The sequence below is a fragment of the Dama dama genome, chromosome 31 (genome assembly GCF_033118175.1).
Source record: "Dama dama isolate Ldn47 chromosome 31, ASM3311817v1, whole genome shotgun sequence".
Classification (NCBI taxonomy): Eukaryota; Metazoa; Chordata; class Mammalia; order Artiodactyla; family Cervidae; genus Dama; species Dama dama.
In genome coordinates, this window is record NC_083711.1 from 8282165 (window position 1) to 8309317 (window position 27153).

At 41.4% G+C, this 27153-nt stretch overlaps 1 protein-coding gene across 10 annotated transcripts in view; it reads right to left on the reverse strand.

Moving 5' to 3' along the window:
- ITSN1 (intersectin 1) overlaps positions 1-27153 on the reverse strand; it is a 241170-nt gene that overhangs the window by 133730 nt on the left and 80287 nt on the right. For 9 of the 10 annotated variants that reach the window (XM_061133933.1, XM_061133929.1, XM_061133928.1 and 6 more), the window contains 4 exons: positions 16599-16759; positions 5877-6056; positions 4048-4144; positions 631-731 (listed from right to left, as the gene is read on the reverse strand). In XM_061133933.1, the coding sequence (XP_060989916.1) occupies positions 631-731; positions 4048-4144; positions 5877-6056; positions 16599-16759 (539 nt within the window). The remainder of the gene's footprint in view (positions 1-630; positions 732-4047; positions 4145-5876; positions 6057-16598; positions 16760-27153) is intronic. The other variant, XM_061133932.1, reaches the window with a different exon arrangement.

Consider the following 27153-nt stretch of genomic DNA (forward strand, 5'->3'; position numbering starts at 1 on the left):
TAAACAACAACCACCACTCCTTATTAGAAAAATTTCTGGATAACATCATAAAATCCTTTCAGTCTTTCTGATGTAGACAACAGAATCTTTTTTTAAATTCACAGAGACCATGTAACTTAACTCTTACCTTTTATACATGAAGAAATAAGATCCAAGTAGGTAAATTGACCTCCAGCTGGTAAGTGGCAAGGCCAGGATCTAAACTCCCAATCATTCCCCTTTCACCCTGCCCCTGCAGTCATCGCTGATTCTTTGAGCAGACAGTTTCAAGTTGACCTACGAAGCTGGACTTCGGAAGGTGAGCCAGGTTTTGTTTATAGCAGTGTTCCTTCACTACTGCTTTGATTTGCACACTAGTGGCATTTGGGGTGCTGGGGGATCCTTGGTCTAGGTTCTGTTTACCAAGAAGCAAAAGCCTGAGGCAGTGGAGAATGAAGTAATTATGGACTTATCAGTTGATGAGAACTTATCAATCAATCGATGAGATAAAAGGAACAATGAAAACACTGTTTAGAAAGAAATACAGGTAAATAAAGCAAAGTCTGGAAAATCTTTGGCCCAATATCTAGAAACAATTTACATTTAGAACGGAGACCATATTTCACTAAATTAATTCTTATGTGTAAATACCTGTCAGGTGTCCACTCATGGTTTTGTCGTGACTATTGAAGAGCTGTCTATATTTCAGCCTGGATGACTGAGGAACAGCCCACTCAGCTGCAGGAGGGACGCTGTGGGAGGAAAGACAGGAAAAAAGGGTGAACAGCAAGGACTGCACATTCCAGTTCTTTAAAAACTAAGAACTTTCTAGAAAATTAGCTTTAACATTTTATTCCCTTTCTAATCACTATTTCAAAATTTTCCATCATGACTTTTTCATTTCTTAAGGTTACAACCCTTTCTCTGTATACAGACAAGCTCATTATTTTGAGTAAACAGGACAGACCAAGTGGCTGGTTCAAGTTATACACACAATCAAACTAATTTAAAGGTTCTAGGAAAGGATGGAAAATCTCCTCGGAACTGAGGTGATCATAGTAACATCCAGTCTTCTTTTGGTTTAAAAAGCTATGTGGACAGCAAACAAAGGCAACTGCCTTTAAAGATATTCATTTTTTAAAAATGTTTAACAATCTTACACCAAAATACAAGATGGATTTCTTAATGAAAGAAAGTTATTTCCTTCTGAGAATTTACATGCCCACACGTGGAGTTTCTAAGAGAGAAAAGAACACTTCTCGGCAGTGCAGAAAGGAAGGGAAGGAGTTCTGCTTCTGACTGCGACCCAGGGCTGGTCTTTCTTGCCAATGTGTAGCGCCCCTGACCTCAGGAAACCCCTTACCAGCAGCCAGCTTGGGTGTAGATCTCCCTGGTGATCAGTTCCTTAGATCAGTTCCCACACAGTATCACACTGGTTGTACCCACCGTTTGTTAAGAGCTCGCTGTTTATATCAGGCAATTTAAACACAATGATTGAGCTGACAGTAAAAAAAAAATGGCATTCCACTTCCAGGACAGATTACAACTAATACCCCATGTGCAATGTTCTTTCATTAAAAAAAAAAATATCTATTTCTTACATGTTAAAGTGAACTTTTAATCCTCATTTATGTCCTTTATCTGTGTCCTTATTCTTACTATGTACACTGCTTAAAGCACAGAAACTGCTCCCAAACACTTGAAAAGTACTTATAAAAATTTACCGTTTCAAGTTTTATGTATTTCTCAGTAAAATCATTTACCGAGGTCTATTCTGCTATGCCTATTTCTGCAACAAACCTCTCATTTTAAACTAATATTTTGCAGATTCCAACTCTTCCCAATTTGTCAAGAAGCCAATATCTCTCCCCTCCACCCCAGGAATGTAGGATATAAAACACAAAGTGCCCAAGACAACACTTATCAAATCATAGTTTTCTGCCTAATTCCTGAGAATGTAAACAGGCCTAAAATGGCATTATCCAAAAAGTTAGATGCCACATCACACAAACTTTCTAGAAACTTAAGATACTGAAGGGCAACTATTAAAAAAATAAAAAACAGAAAAACCCAAAACAGTGTTTTTATAACCAAGCAGGACGCTGTAGAGTCTTCCTCGGACAGACCTCTCCCCTCATGTTCTCTGCCTCGCTCTCTCTTTTTTCCCTCTGCCTGTCTCTTGTTTGTAGAAAAGCTGTGGTCTCCCAGGCCTCACTTGAGTCACAAAGTCTGGCTCAAGAATTAATGATTGAAAGGATGTGAACATGTAGTGACAAAAGTCGCAGTTGGGCCAGAACTGCTAACAATTTAAACAGCAAATGTGCCATATGGCAGTCATAGAATCCTTAGTTGCTCCCTGAAGTACCTAGATAACAGGGTCTGAGGCATATTCCTGACTTGTTTTACAGATGCTAAAACTCCACCAAAGGGAAGCTGGAAGCTAAGGATTAGTAACATCAACCCCTGTTGCTGTTGTTGCTATTCAGTCGCTAAGTGGTATCTGACTCTTTGTGACCCCATGGACTGCAGGCACGTCATTCCCCTGTCCTTCACTAGCTCCCCAAGTTTGCTCAGATTCATGTCTGTTGAGTCAGTGATGCTATCCAACAACCTCATCCTCTGCCACTCCCGTCTCCTTTTGCCCTCAACCTTTCCCAGCATCAGGGTCTTTTCCAATGTGTGGCTCTTCACATCATGTGGCCAAAATATCTGAGATTCAGCTTCGGCATCAACCCCTGTGGTAGTGCCCTGGTACCTCACCATCAATTAGAGAGGTGTGCAGAAGCTGATCAAACCCTCTGTGACTCCCTTCCTTCACCTGGCCTTTAAAAATGCTCCCTTGTTGGGAGTTTGGGGTTTCTGAGCGTTAGCTTCCCCAGACTCCTTATCTGACGCCTTACAACCTGTATTCGACAATTAACCCACATTACTAGAGCAAATTTTAAGAACATTTGCCTTAAAATCAGAAAGACCTCCATTCAGCTCTTGGCCCTATCACTTATGAGTTACCTTGAGCAAGTCACTTACTTTCTGAGCCTCGTCATCCATAGCACAGAGACAATCATAGTCATCTTCTGGAGAAGATGGTGAGCATTAAAAGGGTTACTGTGCATAAAGCATTTGACACAGTGCTTTGCAGCTTATGGATTTTCTTTTTATTAATTTTTAAAAGGTAATGAATTTTTGAGTTATATTCAACATGCTCTTCTCTTTAAAGAGGAAACATGACTTGAGTCACTTAGGAAAGATTCGTAAAGAGGACTGAAACAAGAAAAGATGCAATCATGTTCATCTACATCTTCTCATTTGAAAAGTTTTGAGACAGCTTATCAAGAGACTTAATTTTTCACTTTAGTGCAGCATTATGCAAGGGGAAAATATGGGTAAAATAAAAATCTAAAAGATAATGGTAACCAAGACTGGCCAGAATACAAGGCAGCAGGTCAAGTAAGCTTTACTAAAAAATCGAGTCACAAATCCCATCAATAAGAGCTCTTCACTAACCTGAATAACTCACTTCATAAAAACTGATCTGAAGTTTTACTAACAATCCACACAGGCTTCATAAGATTATCTGAGATAAACTTAGAGCCAGTTTTGACTCTAAGTGTCATATAAAGTATTTTATTCATAAACTTTTTTATTTTACAGCGTGGTACTTCAGTAGCTGTGTCACAGAGGCTTAGCTGACCCAAGGCCTGTGGGATTGAACCGCTGTCCCTTTCGCTGGCAGGGGATTCTTAACCACTGGACACCAAGGGAGCCCCGATATAGAAACTTTCAAATGACTGACACAAAATAGCTAACCATGGACTACTACATATTATCATCCTCTTGAAAAGAGAAAAAAAAAAGCTAAATTTTTTAAGGAAAAGTAGTGTTTCTGATTCTGTCATTGCTACAACAAATAATAAAATCTAGAACATTATCCAGAATTAAGATAAATATTAGCATGCTACAAAATAAAAGAAGATAAGTAAAGAACACATAGCTAATTCATTTTCGAATTTATGGGTCAATCAGACAACAGCTGCAACCAAACCGCCGTCTGAACACAAGCAGACTCACCTGGCCACGTCGAACGACTGTGCCTTCTGCAGCTTCGTGTTCAGCTGCGAGCCTGGGCCAGATCTGCTGAAGGAAGAACTCTTTGGCAATGTGGCAGCTGTAAAAACAAATAAATGTGGAAAAATAAATAAATAAATAAATGTTGAATAATTTTAATTCTACAAAAATAAGTTTCTCTTTTACAAAAATTAAAATGCATAGTCATCAAAATTTTTTGAGTCATCAAATAATTTCTAAGGCAGAAATTATTCCTCCCTTCTGACCATTCTAGACTTAAAAACAGTCATTCCCTCCTTGCTTCCTGCCCTCTAGCCAAAAATGCTTCACTTGTTCCTTCATAAAACCACCTTACTAGGTAGTAATGTTTATATCCACAAAGTTGGGCTCTTAGTATCATTTTATAGTATCTGTTCCTACAGATGAAGAAGCAATAGCTTAAATAGATAGCTGGCATATTCTCAACTGCACTGAAGCAGCTGAAGTATCAGTTCCAGATGTCAGAGCCGAGAAGTCACAGACCTGTCTCGGCCAGATGACACGTGATGCCAAGGAGGGCCAGCTTTTGAGTCTGAGTCTCATTCAGGCTACGTGTCAGGAGAAAAACTCTGAACCTTAACCAACATTTCCCCCAACCTTGCCCATAGTCTTGCAACAATCACCATTTGACACAAAAGAAAATAAGACACAAGGCATGGATTCACTGCTACCACTGGAAAAATAATCACAAGAACTTTTTCAACTGCCATCTCACCTACAGTCATGGTCACTTAAGAAAGACAAGCTACCTGTAACAAGAACACCTTAAAAGGTCCATTTAGATTCTATGACTATAACATAAAGACACATCTTGACAGAGGTAGTAAATCTAGGAGCGTAGGTAGATTCACATATTAGGCTCAAACCCACACTGTCAATCATGACTGAATGTACTCAGACTTATCTAAGTACTTAAAAGATAAAACAAGAAAAAAATTTACATATTGATATGAACCCACTCAGATTTGTTAGACTAAGGCTATCTACATCTACACTGTATGCTTTTCTCTGTTGTCACTGTTTAGTTGCTAAGTCATGTCCAACTCTTTTGAGAGTCCATGACCTGTAGACCACCAGGTTCCTCTGTCTGTGGGATTTTCCAGGCAAGAACACTGCAGTGGGTTGCCATTTCCTCCTACAGGGGATCTTCCCGACCCAGGGGTCAAACTTGAGTCTCCTATAGGCAGGTGGACTCTTTACCACTAAGCCACCTTTTCTTTAAAGGGAAGAAAGACTTTGAATAAAGTCTCAAAATGAAATTAGCTAAGTCAGACACTTTGTAATCCTTTGTTCAAGTAAGCAAGCATGGAACACTATAACCTTAATATAGTCATTCATTAGGTTTCCTTCTCCCTCTATGCCTGATTCACTACACCTCTTCAAAAAAAAAAAAAAAGCCAATGTTCTTTTTATCTCCCACATAATTCTACTCCTAAGGGATTGGCTTGTTTATTAGCAGTTCATGGCAGCTGAAGAAAAGCAGTAAGTGATACATGGAACTAAAAAGTGCTCAAAGGCTGTTCAAACTTGAGCTGCTCTCATCAAGCCCCTGAAAGGAAATCACACTGTTGGTGTCGGCTGCTGAGTGCACCTTTGTGCACAGCGGCCGCCAAGGGTGCGTAATTTCACGCCCTCTCTCTAGACTGGCTCTTCCCCAACATGAGACATTAAATGAGAAAAAAAAAAAAGATGATTTCTTATGGAATAAAATACTATGTAAATATAATCTGAGTGTGAAAACAGAAGACTTATACATATAGAACTTCAGCCTGTGGCTTTAGCAGGTCACGTACCAGGATGAGCAAATGCAGGCAGAGGCTGTATGACCGGGGGCGCCCCGTTAGCCAGGGGGGGCACCCCTGCTGCAGGAACAGATGATACTAGGGGGGGAGACATCCCGACAACGGGAATGGAACCCATTGGCACAGGAGCAACAGCGGTCAGCGGCGGCATGCTGGCGATACCTCCCATACCTATGAAGGGAAAATCCCAACAAAATTCACATGGAACCACATATCAGCATTCCACAATAATTAATCCAGGAATGCATGGAGAGGAAACCCTTTTCTGGTTGTAATATACTCCCATTTAAAATTTGAATTCAGATTAATCCTTTTGAAAAGTATTAAACATTGTCAATGAGCAGATGGAAAGGGCTCAAGACCCTGGCTTAAAGAGAGATCTACTGGCCAATGTTCACCAAAAAGAATAATAACCACAGTGGACTGAAAGCCACCAAAGAGAAATCAATTCATAAATTCACAATGAAGTGCTTTTTGTAAAAAATCCTAACTGGTCACCACAGGAAATCAATGTATTTTGAAATCTAGTAAATAAAGGCAGAAAATAAACAACTAACCCACCTTCCCTTTACATACTGAACCTCTGAGGAATCAAACATTTGATGAGATTGTTTCTGTTTATAAAAGTATTCTAACAACAAAAAAAAAAAGAAATGATAGAACTAAACTAAATGTCTCTATTCTTTTTCTTTTTTCTATCCTAACTTGTGATACTGTGACATTATAAGAAATATAGATCTGACCTTTGCCCCGGGTCCTTATTCTTGACAGAGCTCTGACGTGCATGTGAAGTTACTCAGTCATGTCCAACTCTTTTCGACCATGGACTGTAACCCACCAGGCTCCTCTGTCCAGGGATTCTCCAGGAAAGAATACTGGAGTGGGTTGCCACGTCCTTCTCCAAGGGATCTTCCCGACCCAGGAGTCGAACTGGCATCTCCTATATTGCAGGCGAATTCTTTACCACTGAGCCATTGGGAAAGCCAGAAGAACTCCTAAAATCCTTTTAATTTCCTGACTGATAGGAACATCATCTGCCAAAATATTTGGTTTTAGTCCCTGGCTCATGACACAAGAGCTTTGAAGATCCTTGGAATCTCTGGAGTGGGAAGACTGTCATCTTGTTTGATGAGACATCAGGGGAGAATAGACGGGGGGAAAGTAAGCTAATCAAAGGCTGATGATTTCATCAATGAAGCCTCTGTTATGAAACTCCCGTAACAACTCCTACATGATGGACCTCATTTCTGTACTGTAGTGGTTATCACATTCGCCTCACAACTCCTACACAACAAGGTCTGGAAAACTTCCAGGCTGGTGGACACATCCAGGTCCTAGACAACAGAATCAGGACCCTTTGGGACCTGGCCCTACATACCTCTCCATCTTCCTGTTCATCTGTACCCTTTATAATATCCTTTATAGAAAACCAGCAAAAGTAAATACAAGTTTCCCCAAGTTTTGCGAGCTATTCTAGAAGTTAAAAAAGCAGGAGAAGGGTTTGCAGGAGCCTCTGACTCGAGTCAATCTTAGAAGATATCAACCCTGAATACTCATTGGAAGGACTGATGCTGATGCTGAAGCTCCAACACTTTGGCCACCTGATGCAAAGAACTGACTCATTGGAAAAGACCCTGATGCTGGGAAAGATTGAAGGCAGGAGAAGGGGGTAACAGAGGATGAGATGGTTGGATGGCATCATCGACTCAACAGACATGAGTTTGAGCAAACTCCAGGAGATAGTGAAGGACAGGGAAGCCTGGCGTGCTGCTGTCCAGCGGGTTGCAGAGTAGGACATGACTGAGCAACTGAACAACAACAGACTCTGTAGTCAAGTCAGACAGTACTAGGGCCCAGTATTTGTGACTCAAGTCTAAAGTGAGGGCAGTCTTGTGGGACTGAGCCCTTAAGCCTGTGGAATCTGACGCTAAGGACCAGAGTGAGCATTAGAATTGAATTTAATTATAAGATATAAAGTCAGTGTCCGCAGAGTTAGAAAGTTGGTTGGTGTGGTTTTTCTGGATACAAAATTCTTGGCTGATTCCTTCCTTGAGAATCTTAAATATGTCACTCCATTTCCTTCTGGCAGGATGAAAAGTCAGAAGATGCTCTAATTTTCTTTCTTGTTAGCCGTGGCTTTCTTTTTGCTTGTGCCCAAGTGACTTTTTGTTTTACTAGAATGGATCTTAGTCTTGATCTCTCTAGGTCAATATTCTTAGGCACATGCTGTATTTGTTCAAATTTAGTTTCAAACCTGCCGTGTCAAGAAAGCTGTCTTGAACTAGCTTTTCTCATTTCCCTTCCCTTGTTCTGGTTTTCTTCTTTAGAGGCCCCAACTAACTAGTTAGTCAATTCTCTTCACCTGCATCATTTGGCACTCGTTCTCAAATTCTTTCTGTCTCTTTTGTCATTTCCTTTTAATGCTCAAAATTATCCTCTTTTTTTTTTTTTTGCTTTCTGTTTCTCTTCAGTCTCTCCTGTGCTGCCTCTGGTTCACTCTTCATTTCTGAAACAACTTTTTCTTTTATGTCTTATTCTTTCCTGAGCAGTCACCTGATTTCTGGAGTTTTAAAAAATTCTGATCTATGCCAGTCGTTCATGACTTGCATCATTTTCTTAAGTGCCTCTCGGCATGTTTTGAAATAGTAGGTCACTGGTGTGCGGTCATTGTCCATGTGGGTGTTGCTCGTCCCTTCGTCCTCTTTTTTCTAATAATAACTGTGTGTGGGATTTGACCCTGCCTGATACCGCCTGTTGCTCCTTTTGATGCATGAGCCTGGCTTCCTGGGCGGGTTTGATCTCCTCCCCCACTTAGGTCTGGACCTTCTCATCCTCCTGTCTCTGTGTCCCTGCCCTGTTTAATCTTTATTCCACTCCCAGTCATTCCTCCTTGGTGTGGGATCCAGTCATCAAAGGCAGCCTTGTCGGTCAGTGTGAAGAGTCCATAGGGATCAGATCCTGCAAGTCTTCCAATCCAGGAACAACCCTCATCATTATTCTCTTAACACCATGATTTGTCCATTTCAGTTACCTACTCAGCTTTTAAATTGTCCCTGCAACGATTTTTACCAAGTGACCGCCTCTTCTGAATGAATTGCATTTTCTGGATCAGTTCAGTTCAGTTCAGTCGCTCAGTCGTGTCCAACTCTCTGTGACCGCATGAATCGCAGCATGCCAGGCCTCCCCGTTCATCACCAACTCCCAGAGTCTACCCAAACCCATGCCCATCGAGTCGGTGATGCCATCCAACCATCTCATCCTCTGTCATCCCCTTCTCCTCCTGCCCCCAATTCCTCCCAGCATCAGGGTCTTTTCCAATGAGTCAACTCTTTGCATAAGGTGGCCAAAGTACTGGAGTTTCAGCTTCAGCATTAGTCCTTCCAATGAACACCCAGGACTGATCTCCTTTAGGATGGACTGGCTGGATCTCCTTGCAGCCCAAGGGACTCTCAAGAGTCTTCTGCAACACCACAGTTCAAAAACATCAATTTTTCGGTGCTCAGCTTTCTTCACAGTCCAACTCTCACATTCATACATAGCCACTGGAAAAACCATAGCCTTGACCAGACAGACCTTTGTTGGCAAAGTAATGTCTCTGCTTTTTAATATACCTCTAAACAAACACATCCCCCAGAGGCTAGGTTTTAGATGCCATCTCTCTTGATGGTGCTAAGTCTCATTTCATGAAATTTTCCACTCTCTCCTCAACCACTGAGATTTCCCCTCGACTCTAAAAACACGGGAGCCTTTCAAACCATCAACACACTATCCTTTAGCTGACAGGCTCCCCTCAAGGTTAAACTCTCTGCCCTCCCAGGCCTCCAGGAGGCTTCTGTCTCTACCACTCCAAAGAAACTGCTCATCAAAGTGAAAGTTAAAGTGTAAGTCACTCAGTAGTGCCTGATGCTTTGCAACCCCAGGGACTGTCGCCAGTCAGGTTGCTCTGTCCATGGGATTTCCCAGGCAAGAATACTGAAGTGGGTTGCCATTCCTGCATCTTCCCGACCCAGGGATTGAACCCAGGTCTCCCGCATTGCAGGCAGATTCTTTACTGTCTGAGTCACTAGGGACGCCCAAGATCGGGCCCAAACCCATCTTATCAAATATCAAATCCAATCACTCTCATGTCCTATTCTTACTCAGTCCCTCAGAAGCAACTCTTCCCTGGTAGCTCAGCTAGTAAAGGATCCGCCTGCAATACAGGGGACCCTGGTTAGATTACTGGGTAGGAAGATCCCCTGGAGAAGGGATAGGCTACCCACTCCAGTATTCTTGGGTTTCCTTGGTGGTTCAGATGGTAAGGAATCTGCCTGCAATGCGAGAGACTTGGGTTCGATTCCTGGGTTGGGAAGATCCCCTGGAGGAGGGCATGGCAACCCACTCCAGTATTCTTGCCTGGAGAATTGCCATGGACAGAGGAGCCTGGTGGGCTACAGTCCCTGGGGTCCCAAAGAGTCAAGACACAACTGAGTGACCAAGCACAACACAGAAGCAACTCAAACATGGAGCCCCTCCCCTTGAAACAAGGTGTGATCTTAGGTGTTCTGCCTACTCTAGCTACACTCTGCCAACCTAAACAAAGAGGGACACTGAATCACCAGAAGTTGATCTTATGCAGAAATAGCAGAAGAATTGCAATTCTAATGTCTTTTTTTCCCCTCTCTTCTCTCTTGGTTGGGAGGCATGTGGGATCTTAGTTCCCCAACCAGGAATCGAACCTGTGCTCCCTGCATTGGAAGTGCTGAGTCTTAACCACTGGACCACGAGGGAAGTCCCAAGAATTGCAGTTCTAGACATACCAACCGTAGTAAGCTATAAGTGAGTCCTTGGAGCGTTTGGGGTGAGCTGGATTTATGGGTAAGGATCAGAAAGGCGAGAGAACTCAATCAGAATCCAAGCAGCAAGTGCACTGGCTTGAGGAAGGGGAGAGACTCTTGGTGGAGGTTCATCAGTCAACAGATCAGTTTCAGGTTTCTGTAAATGCCTGATCAGTAGGACCTCTGTCCTTAAGTTTCATTTTCCTGAGGATTCGTGCATGAGTTTCTCCACTGCATATCCTCTCACAACTTTCTCTCTAAGATCCTGTATCCAGTCCCAGAGCTTTCAATGCCACCTGTACTCAAACTCACCAGCGCAGAGAATCCCTCCTGCGTTGCAGACATACAGATTTATCTGCCTCCCTAACATCTCCACTTGGAAATCAACAAGATTCTTCAAACCTAATATGGTCAAAATCTGATTTACTTTTCCTCCACAATACGGGATATGATGAAACTAATGCTAAGCTATTTTCCACATTGATTATCACTGGCCAGATCTAAATTACCATTAATCTCTTGCCTATGGAAAAAGTCTCCTTACTGATGTCCTTGATTTTACACTTGTCCCCTGTAATCCAGTCTTCAGATAGCACAAATGACAAAACAATAACAACAACAAAAAAAAACCCACACAAAAAAACCAAAACCGGTCTTCAGATAACATAGATTATATTTTTCTAAATGTCTATCAACCATTCACACCCTGTTCAAAAGCTTTCAACTGAACTTACTTAGGAAAAAACGCTAGCTCTTTAGTGGTTTCAGAGGTAAAGAATCCACCTGCAATGCGGGAGCCCTGGGTTCGATCCCTGTGTCAGGCAGATCCCCTGGAGGAGGAAATGGCAACCAACTCCGGCATTCTTGCCTGGAGAACCCCATGGACAGAGGAGCCTGGCGGGCTACAGTCCATGGGGCCGCAAAGAACTGAACGTGACTAAGTGACTTTCAGTTCACTTAGTGGTTATTAGGTCCCAAACCACCTGGCTCCTACTTTACCTCCCCAACATGAAGCCCTAGGGACATCAAGTCCAAGTGTCTCGTTACTGTTCCTCTGACACACCAGGCTTTGCCTTAGGACCTGTTGTTTTTGCCGGGAGGGTTCTCTTCCCCCATACCTAAGCCAGCTCAAAAGTTATTGCCTGGGTAAATTCTCCCTAACCACCTGGTCTCGGGAGAAATAACAATAACCTCAGATATGCAGATGCAGATCTGTCATAGGCACCCTTATGGCAGAAAGAGAAAAGGAATTAAAGAGCCTTTTGATGAAGGTAAAAGAGGAGACAGAAAGAGCAGCTTTAAAACTCAACATTCAAAAAACAAAGATCATGGCATCTGGTCCCATCACTTCATGGCAAATAGGTGGGAAAACAGTGGAAACAGTGGCAGACTTTATATTCTTGGACTCCAAAATCACTGTAGATTGCAGCCATGAAATTAAAAGACACTTGTTCCTTGGAAGTAAAGCTATGACAAACCTAGACAACATATTAAAAACCAGAGACATTACTATGCCTACAAAGGTCCATCCAGTCAAAGCTATGGTTTTTCCAGCAGTCATGTATGGATGTGAGAGTTGGATCATAAAGAAGGCTGAGTGCTGAAGAACTGATGCCTTCAAACTGTGGTGCTAGAGAAGACCCTTGAGAGTCCCTTGGACTGCAAAGAGATCAAACCAGTCAATCGTAAAGGAAATCAAACCTGAGTATTCATTGGAAGGACTGATGCTGAAGCTGAAGCTCTAATACTTTGGCCAACTGATGCAAAAAGCCAACTCACTGGAAAAGACTCTGATGTTGGGAAAGATTGAAGGCAGGAGGAGAAAGAGATGACAGAGGATGAGATGGTTGGAGGGCATCACCGACTCACTGGACATGAGTTTGAACAGACTCTGGGAGATGCTGCAGTCCATGGAGTCACAAACAGATACAGCTGAGCAACTGAACAACCACCACCTGGCCCTCTGTGTCTCTCATGAGTGCGTGTGTGCTAAGTTGCTCTAGTTGTCTCTGACTCTTTGCAACCCTATGGACTGTAACCTGCCAGGCTCCCTTGTTCATGGGATGCCCCAGGCAAGAATACTGAAATGGACTGCCATGCCCTCCTCCAAGGGATCCTGACCCAGGGATGGGATGCAGGTGAGTTCTTTACCACTCCCGCCCCTGGGAAGCCCTGGGCCTCTGTCGTATCACCCTGTTTCACAGGACTGTTTGTCTATTTGTTTCTCCCCCTAGCTTGTGAACAAGTTCCATAGCAACTGGAGTCATGATGTCTTACTCACCACCCCCTTCCCAGCAACTAGGACACACAGTCGGGGCTTAAAGATATTGATTGGTTTGACCCAGTAAAACTGTGGACTCTGGCAAAAAAACAGAAACAATCACAACAACCTCTCCCTGAAACAGCTGAGTCCAGAGTCAAAGAAGAATGATGGTGTGTGCAAACACACTGAAGGGAGAAGGTACGAGGCATACTCATCGCAGAACATCCTGGAATACGGCCGGGCACCCTTAAGCAAATCACAGTATCACTGCACCCCATTTTCCTCTTCTTAACAAAATGACTATTCAACCTCTATAGCCAGCCTAAATTCCACGGTGTATTAACATTTGCATTAACCTTGGGAGAGTGATATAGCCCCGTGTCACTCTGATGATCTGGTGATAATGAAGGTGGGAAGAGAGAAGGAAAAGATGAAACCAAAGGTCTTGAGGACAACTGAGTTTAAAGAGCCTCTGCCTCCCTTTCAGAAACATGAAAGAAAGTGTTACTCATGAGTCGTGTGTGACTCTGCAATTCCATGGGCTATAACCCTTCAGGCTCCATGGGATTCTCCAAGCAAGAATACTGGATTGGGTAGCCATTCCCTTCTCCAGAGAATCTTCCCAACCCAGGGACTGGACCTGGGTCTCCCACACTGCAGGCAGACTCTTTATCGTCTGAGTCACCAGGGCAGCCCCTTGGAACATGCTTAGGTGTTCAACTTTTTTTTTTTTTTAAGGTGTTTAACTTCTTGGCATCTCAGTTCTCTCCTTTGTGTGAGAGGATCAACAATCCGCTGCACACTTTCAGGGTTACTGTTGTGAACAAAGAACATGCTACATGTGAAGACAGACCACAGGGCTAGAAAACCCATGGTCAGACAAAGCCTCATACTAATTAGAAAATGCCAATAATAGTAATAAGTTATGTTTTCAAGTAGCCAGAAGAATCATAAGAAAAAAATTACTTTGGCAAAGGCCAGATTTTTTAGTAAACTTGTACAAAAGTGGGGATTGGAAGGAACCATGTACTTTTAACTTCTCTTTATAGTCTGTTATTCCCTCATGATTAATCCTCTAGAAAAAAGTTTACTGAGAAGGTCGGTGTGACGAGAACGATGGGAGGAAAGGCCATGGAGAAGCCAAGGAGAAGAGCTAAGGTCTGAGTGGCAGGAGGGCAGCTAAGAAATCCCAGCTTCCCAGGGACCTCCCTTAGGGTTCAGTGGTTAAGATTCCAACACTTCCACTGCAAGGGGCATGGGTTCGATCCCTGGTCGGGGAACTAAGATTCTATACACTGCAAGGCATGGCCAAAAACATTTTTTAAATATTTTTAAGTTTAAAAAAAAAATCCTGCATATGTATACATGTGGCTGATTCATGTTGATGTTCGGCAGAAACCAACAATATTCTGTAAAGCAATTATCCTTCAATTAAAAAAAAAAATCCTGGCTTCCTTTAGAGGCTGGGCAGGTTACTTAACTGACTGTAAAACCCTCTGTACAATGATGGCACTGCTCCTGAAAATAAATCAGCAATATCCCTAGAGCTGAAATTCCTACAGCAGAATGGAATAAGAGAAGACATATTACATGTCAGAGGAAGAATTACCGACACCTGGGTTTGAGGGAAAAAGGGGAAATGGGATGCCTGTGGTTATCTGACCCTTTCTCCACGCCAAGGTTTCTTCTTGCAGCCTCGGAATGGAGGCCAAAAGCAAACCAAACACCCTTTAGCTGTTTTAGCTACAAGCACCGTCAGGGATTCGGAGCGACCACCCCTTTGAAATAAGCTGGTTAACAGAGGGCTCAGAACTGGGAATACATGGTGGAAGATGGCCAGGGAGGGCCCTGGTCCCTTGGAGCAGCCCATGGCCACTGCTCACCTCTGCCCTTCCACCCCAGCTCTCATGTGACTTTGAGTTTTTCCTCCTTCCCTTGGGTCACTATCCTATTGCCTAACCCAAAACCTGGACCTTTCTCCTTATCATACCCAGACTTGTGGCACAAACTCACCGAAAGAAAGGCAATGCATAGCGAACCTTTAATAGTGAACCTCTTAAGTACACCATTTATTTATCTCAGCTTATCATTAATTGTGGGCTTCCCAGGTGGCTCAGTGGTGAAGAACCTGCCTGCAGATACAGGAGACGCAGGAGATGCGGGTTTGATCCCTGGGTTGGGAAGATCCCTTGGAAGAGGAAATGGCAAACCACTCCAGTATTCTTGCCTGAAAAATCCCAAGGACAGAGAAGCCTGGCGGATTACAGTCCATGGGGTTTCAAAGAGTCAGACACGACTGAGTGACTGAACATGCACACATCATTAACTGTATCAGAGACAACCTGAACTACTATGATTGCCCCCTCCCAAACCTCCTTCACTTTATCACCTGTCATCAGATATATTAGGATGGAGAGAGAGAGGGAAACTCTATCCACCATTTTTCTGTTTTGTTTAAACTAAGAACTTTCCCAAGAATCACATGTTGGATCTTATTACTGTAATCTTTAAATCAAGCTAAATAATTAAAGCCTAGGGTGAGAACAGAGAAGAAATCAGAACTGTTGGGGACTTCCCTCATGATCTAGCAGTTAAGACTCTGCTAGCTTCCACTTCCCTGGTGGCTCAATTGGTAAGACCTGGGTTCGATCCCTTGGTTGGAAAGATTCCCTGGAGCAGGCATAGCAACCCACTCCAGAATTCTTGCTTAGAGAATCCCCATGGACAGCGGAGTTTGGCAGGCTGCAGTCCATGGGGTCGCAAAGAGCTGGACACGACTGAGCAACTAAGCTTAGCACAGCACAGCTTCCGCTTCAGTGGGGCACAGGTTCGATCCCTGGTCAGGGAACTCAGATCCGACAAGCCACACAATAAGGCTCAAAAAAACAGAAAAGGAAAAGAAAAAGAAAGCAGAACTGACTGTGATCCTAGTCAACTAATTATCATTTGTCTTTTTTTCTTTTTTGGCCATATCATAGGGCATGTGGTATCTAGTTCCCTGACCAAGAATCAAACCCATGCTTTCTGCATTGGAAGCTCGAAGTCTTAACCACTGGACTGCCAGGAACATGCCTACCAATTAATTTTTAAGAAAAACATCTGACTAAAAGATGGCATTTTATGGAATTATTTTTTAAATTGGAATAATAACTTTTTTTTTCCCCTGTGGCATTTTGTTCTAAGAAGTAACATAACGTAGCCAAGTGCCTCAACTATTATTAAAAAAAAAACACATTTCTCTTGATACTATAAACAAAAGGAGCACAAGGAAACAAAACGATGCTCTAGGAAACAAAAAATCAAAGGGAAGTATGTGAAGATGTGAAGAAGGGTCAAGAATCCAATAGGAGCAAGAAAGAGACAGAAGATGCAACAGACACTGCAAGTTTATTCCTTTTCCCCTGACAATCTGCACTGTTGCTTTCATTTCTTTCTTTCTTCTTCTTCTTCTTCTTCTTTTTTTTTTTTTTTGCTTTCTCCCCTTTCAGGATTATCTTTGTGCACAGGGCTATCATTTTTCAGACTGAATGTCTCCTAGAATTTCAGTGCTACAAACTGAGATGGCGGGGAGAGGGAAATATTTATTTTATAAACATACAATGAAATATAGGAACCAATTCCTTTTAGACTCACCAAACGCTGGTGCACTAGAAATAGCAACTGGTTGTTGTTTCATGACAGGGGGAAGCGCAGAGGGGAGCTGATATCCTTGGAGCTTCAGCTTGATGAGTTTCATAGCAATGGAAAACTCCACTTGATCCATCCTGCCATCATTATTCATATCAGCGAGCGCCCTGCAGAACAACAGCATGGGCTCAGAATGACTGTGACCTTAAAAGAACCTTTCCCAAACCACCGGCCCCACCCACATGAAAACTAAAGCGTCAGCTCCCTTGGTCCCAGAGAAAACAAAACAAAACTTGTTTACCAAGCTGTAGGGAAAAAACTGAATAGGCTTTACATAACTATGAATTGTTTTACTGTGTTAGTCTTTACTTATATGCATGCATTATTTATATGATACACAAGGTAATTTTCAGTCTGAATGTCAGGACATATAAAATGTTCTCAATTGGATAATGGTGATGGTTACACAACTCTGCATAAACTAAAAAACCACTGAACTGTACATTTTAAAACTGTGAATTTTGTTATATAAATTATGTGACAATAAAGCTGTTACAGGGGAAACAAAGGTATTTGGAAACAAGAGTTTATTTCTAGATTCTTGATTAGATTGCATCAACTCCTCTGTGGGGTTCTACAGATCTCACCACGGGCATGTGACATGCTATGCTCTACTATAATGTAATACTGGCATACTTTTAAAGCTGTGAAAACTAATTAAATGAGCTTACAAACACAGTATCTTCAAGCGGTATTCAAACATAAATGGTCAAGTGCAACTTTCAATGAGCTGTTATATAAAGTATTTTTCTCAATGAAGAGTAACCAAATGGAAGAACAGAGTTTGGACTTACAACCGGAAACTACATTTTGGCAAACTGAAACTGCATGTGACTTAATCTCTTCTGCACAAAACACAGTCCTTCGGACTTCATTTGTTGAAGTCTGGATACCAAAGGCCTAAAGATTCATTTTTTCAAACTTGTCTTAACAAAATTTTTATTTGAAACTTCAAATGTTAAGACCAGTTACTCCAATTAAAATGCTTAATCCTTAGCCGTCTTTTAAATGAGCCACATACAGACTGTGTCCACAAAAGAAAATTACGTTATATAGAAAATAACCCTACATGGCTGGAGTTAATGCAAAGTAGTAAAACATGAGGCATAGAGAAAAGTGTCATAAAAAGATTACAAACCTTTAAAAATGTTAAAAATTCTAAAAGTCAACACTATCTCTCGGGAAAATTTGTAAAGCTCATAAAATCATAAAGGAAACACTATGGCCACAGGAACCATTCTTCTGCCTCAGATAGGAGCTCCCCTGCCGCAATGAGCCCTCCAGCAAACCGCACCATGGAACCTGAATTTCTCTCACTGCTAACGGGCTTCAGCATCGCTTGCCATGTTTCTTGAGCATTTGGACTCATGCTTCTATGAATTGCTCATTCACATCCTTTGCCAAGCTTTCTGATGGATTGCATGTCTTTTCCTTGTCAGTTTAAAAGAGCTCATTGTACATTACATATCAACTGTTTATCTGTCAGTTTCTGAAAGAATTTTTTAACTTTGTCCATTTTGTGTAATTCTTCAGCATACAGGAATTCTACATCTTTATACATGTAAAATACTTCTTTGATCACATGGCTTTCTTTTCTAAGACTGTATTACTTTATGACATTTGAACCTTTAAACCGACTGTAACTGAACTGAACTGCACTGCATATATGTGTGGTATGTTACCCCAGGGTTCAATCAGATTTCCATCAGATAGATGGATACTTAACTTTCCCAGCAATATTTAGGAACCAATCCATTCTTTTCTCGCTGAAGCAGAAAAAAATTTTTGTGGTTTATTGAATGTTTACATGAAATGAGATCTATTTCTGGATTATCTACTCTGAATAATTTCCAGGTCAATGTGACAATAATCTGATTGCACTGACTCCGGTATCTGGCAAGGCTTATTTTAAAAAAAAACTTGTGTTGATGTTTGGAAGAAACCAACACAAACCTTTCAATTAAAAAAATAAATAAATTTAAAAAAAGAAAAGAAACTTGTTGGATGAACCTAGAGATTGTCATACTGCGTGAAGTAAGTCAGAGAAAGACTAATATCACATGACATTGTTTATATGTGGAATCTTAAAAAAAAAAAAAAACTAACTAGAACAAGAGTAAAATGAACTCATCTACAAAACAGAAATAGAGTTACAGATGTGGAAAACAAACGTATGGTTACCAGGGGGTAAGGCAGGGATATATAAATTGGAAGACGGGTCGACATATACACACCACTGTAGATAAAACAGATAACTAATAAGGACCGACAGTATAGCACAGGGAACTCTACACAACACCCTGAAATGCCTACATGGGAAAAGAACCTAAGGCAGAGTAGACACATGTGTACGTATAACTGATTCACTTCACTATCCAGCAGAAGCTAACACAACAGTGTAAATCCCAATAAAAAAGTTTTTAAAAACTTGCTTGGCTATTCAGACATTTCTTTTTCCCTATGAACTTTAAGATAATTTATATATTCTACAAACAACTCTCTTGAAATCCAAGATGAAACTGCATTAGATATACTAATTTTTATAGAATTGACATATTTATGATAGTTTGTCCAAAGAAAACAGTACATTCAGTTCTCTTAATGTTTTCTTTAAAAAGATTACATCACTTTCTCCATATAAGTAATTACTATTCTCGTTAAATGGGGTCTTGAATTTTATCATTTCTGTCACTCAAACAACATGTTCCTCATTTCCATATTTAGATGCTTATTTCAAGCACAGAGACTAATTTTGCTTTTAATAATCATTTCTGCTGGCTGATCAATCTTACCAAACTTCTGTGAAACTTACACAAGCACCTAACCAGCAAAAGAGTTAGCTTTCATTTCCTATAATTATACCATTCCTCTCTTTCACTGTTCTTACTATCTCCACCAGATTACTAAGTGAGCATTCCAGCTTAGTTCTGAGTTTAAGTTAGATGGCTGCAGTGTTTCACTGTTTAGTGTAATATTTGGTACTGATTTTTAGAAAGTAATCCGACATATTTAAGTGGTTCCCTTTTCTACTTATTAGAAATGCTTGCCATACATTTTATCAAATGTCTAATCAGCATCTGATGACCTGATCACACACATCTTCTTTTTCCTTTTATCTGCTGATACAATATGGGCCCCCCTGGTGGCTCAGATGATAAAGAATCAGCCTGCAATTCAGGAGACCTGGGTTCACTCCTTAGGTCGGGAAGATCTCCTGGAGAAGGGAATGGCTACCCATTTCAGTATTCTTGCCTGGAGAATTCCATGGACAGAGGATCCCAGCAGGGCACAGTCCATGGGATCGAAAAGAATTGGACACTACTGAGCAAAATAATGTTGAGGGAATTCCTTGACCTTGAACTAATCTTGCACTCCTGGCATAAATTCAAGTTGGTCATAGTTTTTGTACATTGTAGAATTCCATTTGCTAAGACTTTGTTTTCATTTTTCTGTGTCTATGATCATAATTGAGATTGGTCTCTGGTTGCTTTATTTTTAGTCTGTTTTTCAGGTTTCATAAAGTAAGCTGAATCAATAAAATGAAATGGTGAGCTTTCTTTTACCAATTTTTCTTTTTTTGGTGACACTGTGCAGCATGTGGGATCACAGTTCCCTGACCAGAGATCGAACCCGTTGCCCTGACCCACAGTACAAGCATGGAGTCTTAACCCCTAGAAGGCCACAGAAGCCACTCAAATATTTTTAAAAAGACATTCAAGTATTTCAAATGGTTTTCACGGATATAATAAAGGTTCCCAACAATCAATACTGACATGCATGCTTTACAAAAAAACAAACAGGCAGATAGATTCCCACTTTCTATTCCCCACACTACTGCTCCCAAAACACATTTTCTAGAGAGAAACAAAAATATCTAGTGTGGGATAATGAGTGGGTTAGGGGAAAAAGACTTTCTAGTAATGACATAATTAGTAGAAGCCTCAATGGGAGAGGAGAGGAAACATGTAATGCTCAGATTCTAAACATCCACTAAAATCCCAAAACATTTGTAACAATTTTGTGTGATCTTTTTTAAAAACTTCTGCTCAACTAACATAACATAGCTGTTGGGATTCCTCGGTAGTAAAAATTCAAAGGTCTTTTTAGAATTATAGTAGTTACTCCTACAAAGCTCGACTCTCTCCAATCCCTCCTAAGACGCTAGAAAAGAGTTGGAATTCTATTTCTCAAATTTTCTCTGCAAAAAATGATTTCAGCTATGCTATACACTTCATCTCCTGTGTGTGTGTGCATGCTCAATCACTTAGTCTGACTCTGCGACCCCATGGACTGTAGCCCACCAGACTCCTCTGTCCATGGAATTCTCCAGGCAAGAATGCTGGAGTGGGTTGCCATGCCCTTCTCCAGGGGACCTTCCTGTACCAGGGATCAAACCCCTATCTCCCGCATTGGCAGGTGGATTCTTTACCACTGACCCACCTGGGAAGCCCACTCCGTTCTAATAATGACCCCAGAAGACTAACTAAAAGTCTGAGAATCTTGAAACTAAATTCACACAACTTCCAAAGTTAAAAAAAAGTATGATAAAAATATTTTTTAATAAAAAGTAAGTGAAACAATATTTATGACTCTTGAATACAAACTGATCTTAAACACAATGTTTAGTCTGATATTAAAATCTACATATAACATCAGGCATGGTGGAGATGAGAAAAGGTCCACAAGTATACTGAATACTAAGGGTAAGCTTTTTGTTCAATTTGTACAAATAAACCACACATTACTCTTATATCCTATGGGAAACAGTGTTTCAACTTCAAGCATAGGAAAATCTGACAACACCTGCAGAACTACGTATGGATTTACTCTTTGATGCAGCAATTCAATCCTATGAATTTACCCTGAAGGTACACCTCCAATACAAAAACACATGCTTTAGCTCATTCTTCGCTGCATTATTTGTAACTGTAAAATATTAGAAATAACCCAAATGCAGAAAACATAGGAGACTGGTTGAATAAACCATGGTATACCATTCACAATAAGTATTACATAACTGTAAAAAGAAAATAAAGATCTCTATGCAATGATATGAGTGATTGCTAGGATATGTTGTTAAGTGAGAAAAGGAAAGAACAAAAGAACATTTATAGGAGGTTACTTTCAAAGTAGAAGGAAGAGGAAATAATTTAAATTCACATACGTATTAGGGACAAGTTTTTTTCCCACAGAAATAAACAACGAAAGGATAATAAGCTTTTGGAACCTTGCTAATGTGTTACATATTCAAAAAATAAAATTAAGTCCACAAAGATGAGAGCAGATCCCTGAACTGAATAAAAACTAAACCAAATAAACCTGGGGTCGGCGGGGGGTGGATAAACAGGGAGATTGGGACTGACATATATCTACTACCATATATAAAACAGATAACTAATAAGGACCTGCTGAATAGCACAGAGAACTCTACTCCATATTCTGTAATGACCTATATGGGAACAGAATCTTAAAAAGAGTGGATGTATGTTTATTCACTTTGCTGATTCACTTTGCTGTATAGCAGAACTAACACAACACTGCAAATCAACCATATTTCAACAAAAGTTAATTAAAAACAAAACAACAACAAAGAAAAACACAAATAAACCGAGTAGCATTTTGAATGAGTACGTGTCCACATAGAAGGAAAAAAACTTATTCAAGTAACTTCTAAACACAGCACTTCATACATCCTCAGTCTGTAAACAAAAGAACTATGAGGTAACCTTGAATGCCACTGAATAGGTCTGGGGTTTCCGGTGGACAGGCGTGTAGCCCTTCTGAAACTTAACCTTGTCTGTATCACAGGATTCAGGGGAAAGAAGGGCCTGTCTTTGCTCCATCTCATTCACTGCATCAGACAGTTCCTTTAGGAGGCCACCTCACCCACAAAGGCTCATCGCAGGCTTCTCACCTCCCCCATCCAGATTAATCTGGTCCAGTCATTCACCATCTCTTTGTCTATTCACCCAACAACAAAAAAATTTTTTGGCTTTGCAGCACAGCTTGTGGGATCTCAGTTCCCCCACCAGGGACTGAACTCAGGTCACCTCAGTGAAAGTGCAGAGTCTTAACCACTAGACCGCCAGGGAATTTCCCGACAGATGTTGTTTGAAAAGATCCCTTACTAAGGTCTCCATTCAGGAACTGGGCTTTCAACAAAGGTAAAGACAGGCAAAGTTCCTGCCCTTGTTTCAATGCAAGCAGACACTCCACAAGAAAACCAGTCAGATTACTCAACACATTGATAAGTGCTATTAAGAAATAAAGCAAGGGGACTTCCCTGGTGGTCCAGCAGTTAGGACCTTGCCTTTCAAGATAGTGGGTGTGGGTTCGATACCTGGTTGGGGACCTAAGATTCCACATACCTCATGGCCAAAAAAAATCACCAAAACATAAAACTGAAGCAATACTGTAACAAATTCAATAGAGACTGGTTCACATAAAAAAAATCTTATTAAAAAAAAAAAACAAATAAAGCAAAGCAATGGGAAAGAGAAGATGTGGCAGGAGCAGGTGGGGAGAAGGAAATATTTTATTTTTTGCCTTTTTAAACTTTTTATTTTGTATCGGAGTATAGCTGATTAAGAAACAATGCTGTGATAGTTTCAGGTGACCAGCCAAGGAACTCAGCCATGCATATACATGTGTCCATTCTTCCCCAAACTCTCCTCCCATCCAGGCTGATATATAACACTGAGCAGAATTCTCTGTGCTATTCAGTAGGTCCTTGCTGGTTATCCATTTTAAATGTAGCCCTGTGTACATGTCCATCCAAAACTGAGAGGGAAGTACTTTAGACAAGTGCTCAGGAAGCCCTTCTCAGGGAAAGTGACCCATTAATCGAAACCTGATGGGTAATGAGCCAGATATGTAAGGATCTAGAAGAGCTGCATGACAGGGAGAAGAAATGCCAAGTGCAATGACCCTAAGGCATTTAAAGAATAGAAAGAAGGTCAGTGAAACCAGAGTGCAAAAAATTAAGAAGGAAATAGTAGAAAATAAAAGAGGGAAACAGCCAAGAGCCCAGATCACATGGGCCTATGGCCTTGGTAACGACTTTGGGTTTTGTCAATGAAGAGTTTTAAATGGATTTACCTTGCAGCGGCGGGGGGGGGGGGGGGGGGGGGGGTGTTACTCTTTTGAAAGATTGTTGGGTTGCTGCTTGCAGAATGGGATCTAAAGGGACAAGTGTGGAAGACAGTCTCCAGTCAGGACTCTCAGATCGTGGGCACAGTTATTCGGCCCACTGTGACAGATTAGGACGGTAGCAAAGGAGACAGAAAGTCAGGGGCCAGACTGGGGATACAGTCTGTAATGGAGTCAAAAGTATACACTGATAGACTGGTTGTGGAGGATAACAAAAGGAGAGCAATCAGGACTGGCTCTCACCAGCTGGAGAGATGCTCACGGCCATGAACTGAGACGGTGATGACTCAGGAATGTTCTGGATGACTACTGGGGGGCCAGGGACTTTAGCAAACTGATCTTGCTGGGGCTGAAGGCCCTCCTGACATATGCTCAGAGGATCCTAAGATGGTATGCTAAGGGGTGTTTGCCCTGATCCCTGCCCCTAATTTCTGCCTCTGGCTTCCTCCTCCTCTCTCAGGGCCTGTTTCCAAGCAGTGCTCCCTCTCTTCCCCTCACCTCTCTCCTTAACAGCTTCCATACCCCCTCTCCATGGCCCCTACCGCCTCTGATTCCAAAGCCCCCATTCCACCTCTATGCCTTCCCTCTACCTTCCTTCTACTCAAGGCTCTTTTCCCATGGCCCTCTGCCCTGTTCTTTCCTGTCTCTGCACCAGCCTAGGCTGGAACCATGTTAAGCGTTTAAGTTGCCAAAAGATAAGAGGCTATTGGTGGCTTTCCTTTCAGCTCCTTTGCAGTAAGACAATTTCTAGGGAGATGAGTCATCTTTGGTTACTATTATAATTTGGCTTTAAATACACTGACTTGACTCCATCCTCTGAGGAAGAATTGAGGATTTCCTGTATTCTTAACTAGAAACTAGACTGGACAGATACATATCTCCAAAGTATTAGTAGGTTACAGTTCCAAAGCTCATAAATAAATTAACTGGAGTATAGTTTCTACATGAATTCTAAGATATTCCCCAGCAGTCCCCATCACCTCTACATTTCAACTGTGGACTAGAGCAAAGAAAGAAAGGCGCAAAGAGAAAGAGAAACTAGGAAAAGTTCCTAATTCTCAATACAAAAATTTTCCTCTTCTCCAGAGGAGTGGCACAGGGACTGCCTAAAATCTAGACTCTCAAACCCTCTCCTCTACCAAAAGGGGCAGGGGGCCTTCCCTTTGACCCCATCAGAAAAACCAAGTGAGAACACAAGACTAGTATCAAAGATAGGGAGGAAAACCTACTTCCTCAGGTCAGCTGTTATTTATAAACTTAAAAACTGAAATATGAAGAGGTGAAGTGCTGCTCAGGCTTACAAAGGGAATAAGCAACTTTACTGTGTGTGCTCAGTTGCGAAGTCGTGTCTGACTCTGTGCGACCCCGTGGACTGCAGCCCGCCAGGCTCCTCTGTCCATGGGATTCTCCAGGCAAGAATGCTGGAGTGGGTTGCCATTTCCTCCTCCAGGGGATCTTCCCAACCCAGGGATCGAACCTGTGTCTCCCGAGTCTCCTGAATTGGCAGGTGGATTCTTTACCCAATGAGGCACCTGGGAAGCCTGAAGAAGCTGGTGCTAAAAGACAGATCTTCCTCATACTCTGATCACACCATTCCAGCATCTTAGCAGGACATCTGTGCCTCATAAAATTTACAATGACCTTTCAAAGCTATTTCTTTTGGGAAAAGATACTTAGAGGTGTGTTTTTTTGATTGTTGGGTTTTTGTTTGGCTAGGAGGGGTCTTAGTTGCAGCATGTGGGCGCCAGTTCCCCAACCAGGGATCAAACCCCAGCCCCCTGCATTGACAATGTGGAATCTTAGCCACTGGACCACCATGGAAGTCCCAAGCGGTGTGTAAGTGTGTTTTGTTTTGTTTCTTCCCCCTAGTAGTAATTCTTGATGAAACTAAAATATGCCATCACAAATTTAACAAAATGTCAGAAAAGAAATTAAAGATAAAAAACATTTTGGATTTAACCTAAGTCTGCCAACTCATTATCTTCACTGTTAATATAATTTTTCACGATGAAAAGAAAAAGTTGGCAAAAATTACTTTAGTGCACTCTGGTAAACAAAACAGAAACAAAAAGAAAACCAGTTTTGTTTTGTTATTTTTTTATTTTTGGCTTGTGGCATCTTAGTTCCCTGACCAGGAATCAAACCCAGGTCCCCAGCAGTGGAAGTGCAGAGTTGTAAGCTCTGGACTGCCAGGGAACTCCCCCATGCCCCACCCCAATCCCTCCACCAAAAAAAAAGTTTGGAAAATTAACTGTCTTAATTGAAAGAAGTGAAATTTATTAAATAATGCTTTGTTTTTCTCCATTACACTTATTAACATGTGACACTTTTTATGCTGTTATTGACCATCTCCTTCCACTGGATTACAATCTCTATGAAAGCACAAATTGTATCAGTTTTGTTCACAGCTATGTTCCCAGCACCTACAACAGTCACTGGTCCATAGTAGACATCTGACAGATATTTTTCCACTGCTGAGTGAACAAATGTTAAGTGAGATCTCCTTGCAATTAGTAATTCATCACAAGACTGCTTTTTGACTGAACCTTCACAGATTATAAATACAGTACAGGAGCAGAATTCAATGAAAGAAATTAAATTTGTTTGGAAAAAGAAGAGTCTAGTGAGTGACCTTGGCTGATGGTATGAAACAAAATCACCAGAACACAAAGCAGAAGTTTAACGCAGGCGTCACAAGTCTTTCGCATTCAGTCTCTGCCTGCCAGTGCAGGAGATTTAAGAGAGGCGGGTTCGATACCTGGGATGGGAAGCTCCCCTGGAGGAGGGCATGACAATCCACTCCAGTATTCTTGCCTGGAGCATCCCATGGACAGAGGAGCCTGGCAGGCTACAGTTCATGGGGTCGCAAAAAGTCGGACACTTTGTGCACAGAGTCACTAAGCGACTGAGCACGCTTAAGCAACATGTCAGCGACCCTGTGCTCATAGATACATGAGTGTCCTCTCCGTCTGTCTACCTCTCTTTGTGTGTTTTTCTCTCTACTTGTTACTTTACTTAATTTCAAAAACCTTGTTTGATTTTTCTGCTTCAAATAGACCAGAACTTAGTACAAGAAGGGTATAATCATTAAAAGGGACAGTCTGGGCAGCCAATATGCTGACAATAAGGAAAAATAAAACAAAGCAGACACCAAAACAAGTGCAGGAATCTGGGTATCATTTAATTTCAACTCAAATATACCCACTCACAAATAATACATCAATTTCCATGTAAGGTTCGTTATGTCAGAGCACAGTAAATCATTTTCATACTGTGACACTTATAATCAGGCTTATGTACTGTAGACTCCACTTAAAGGCAATAAGGAACTACGTCAACTTTATTAATTTCC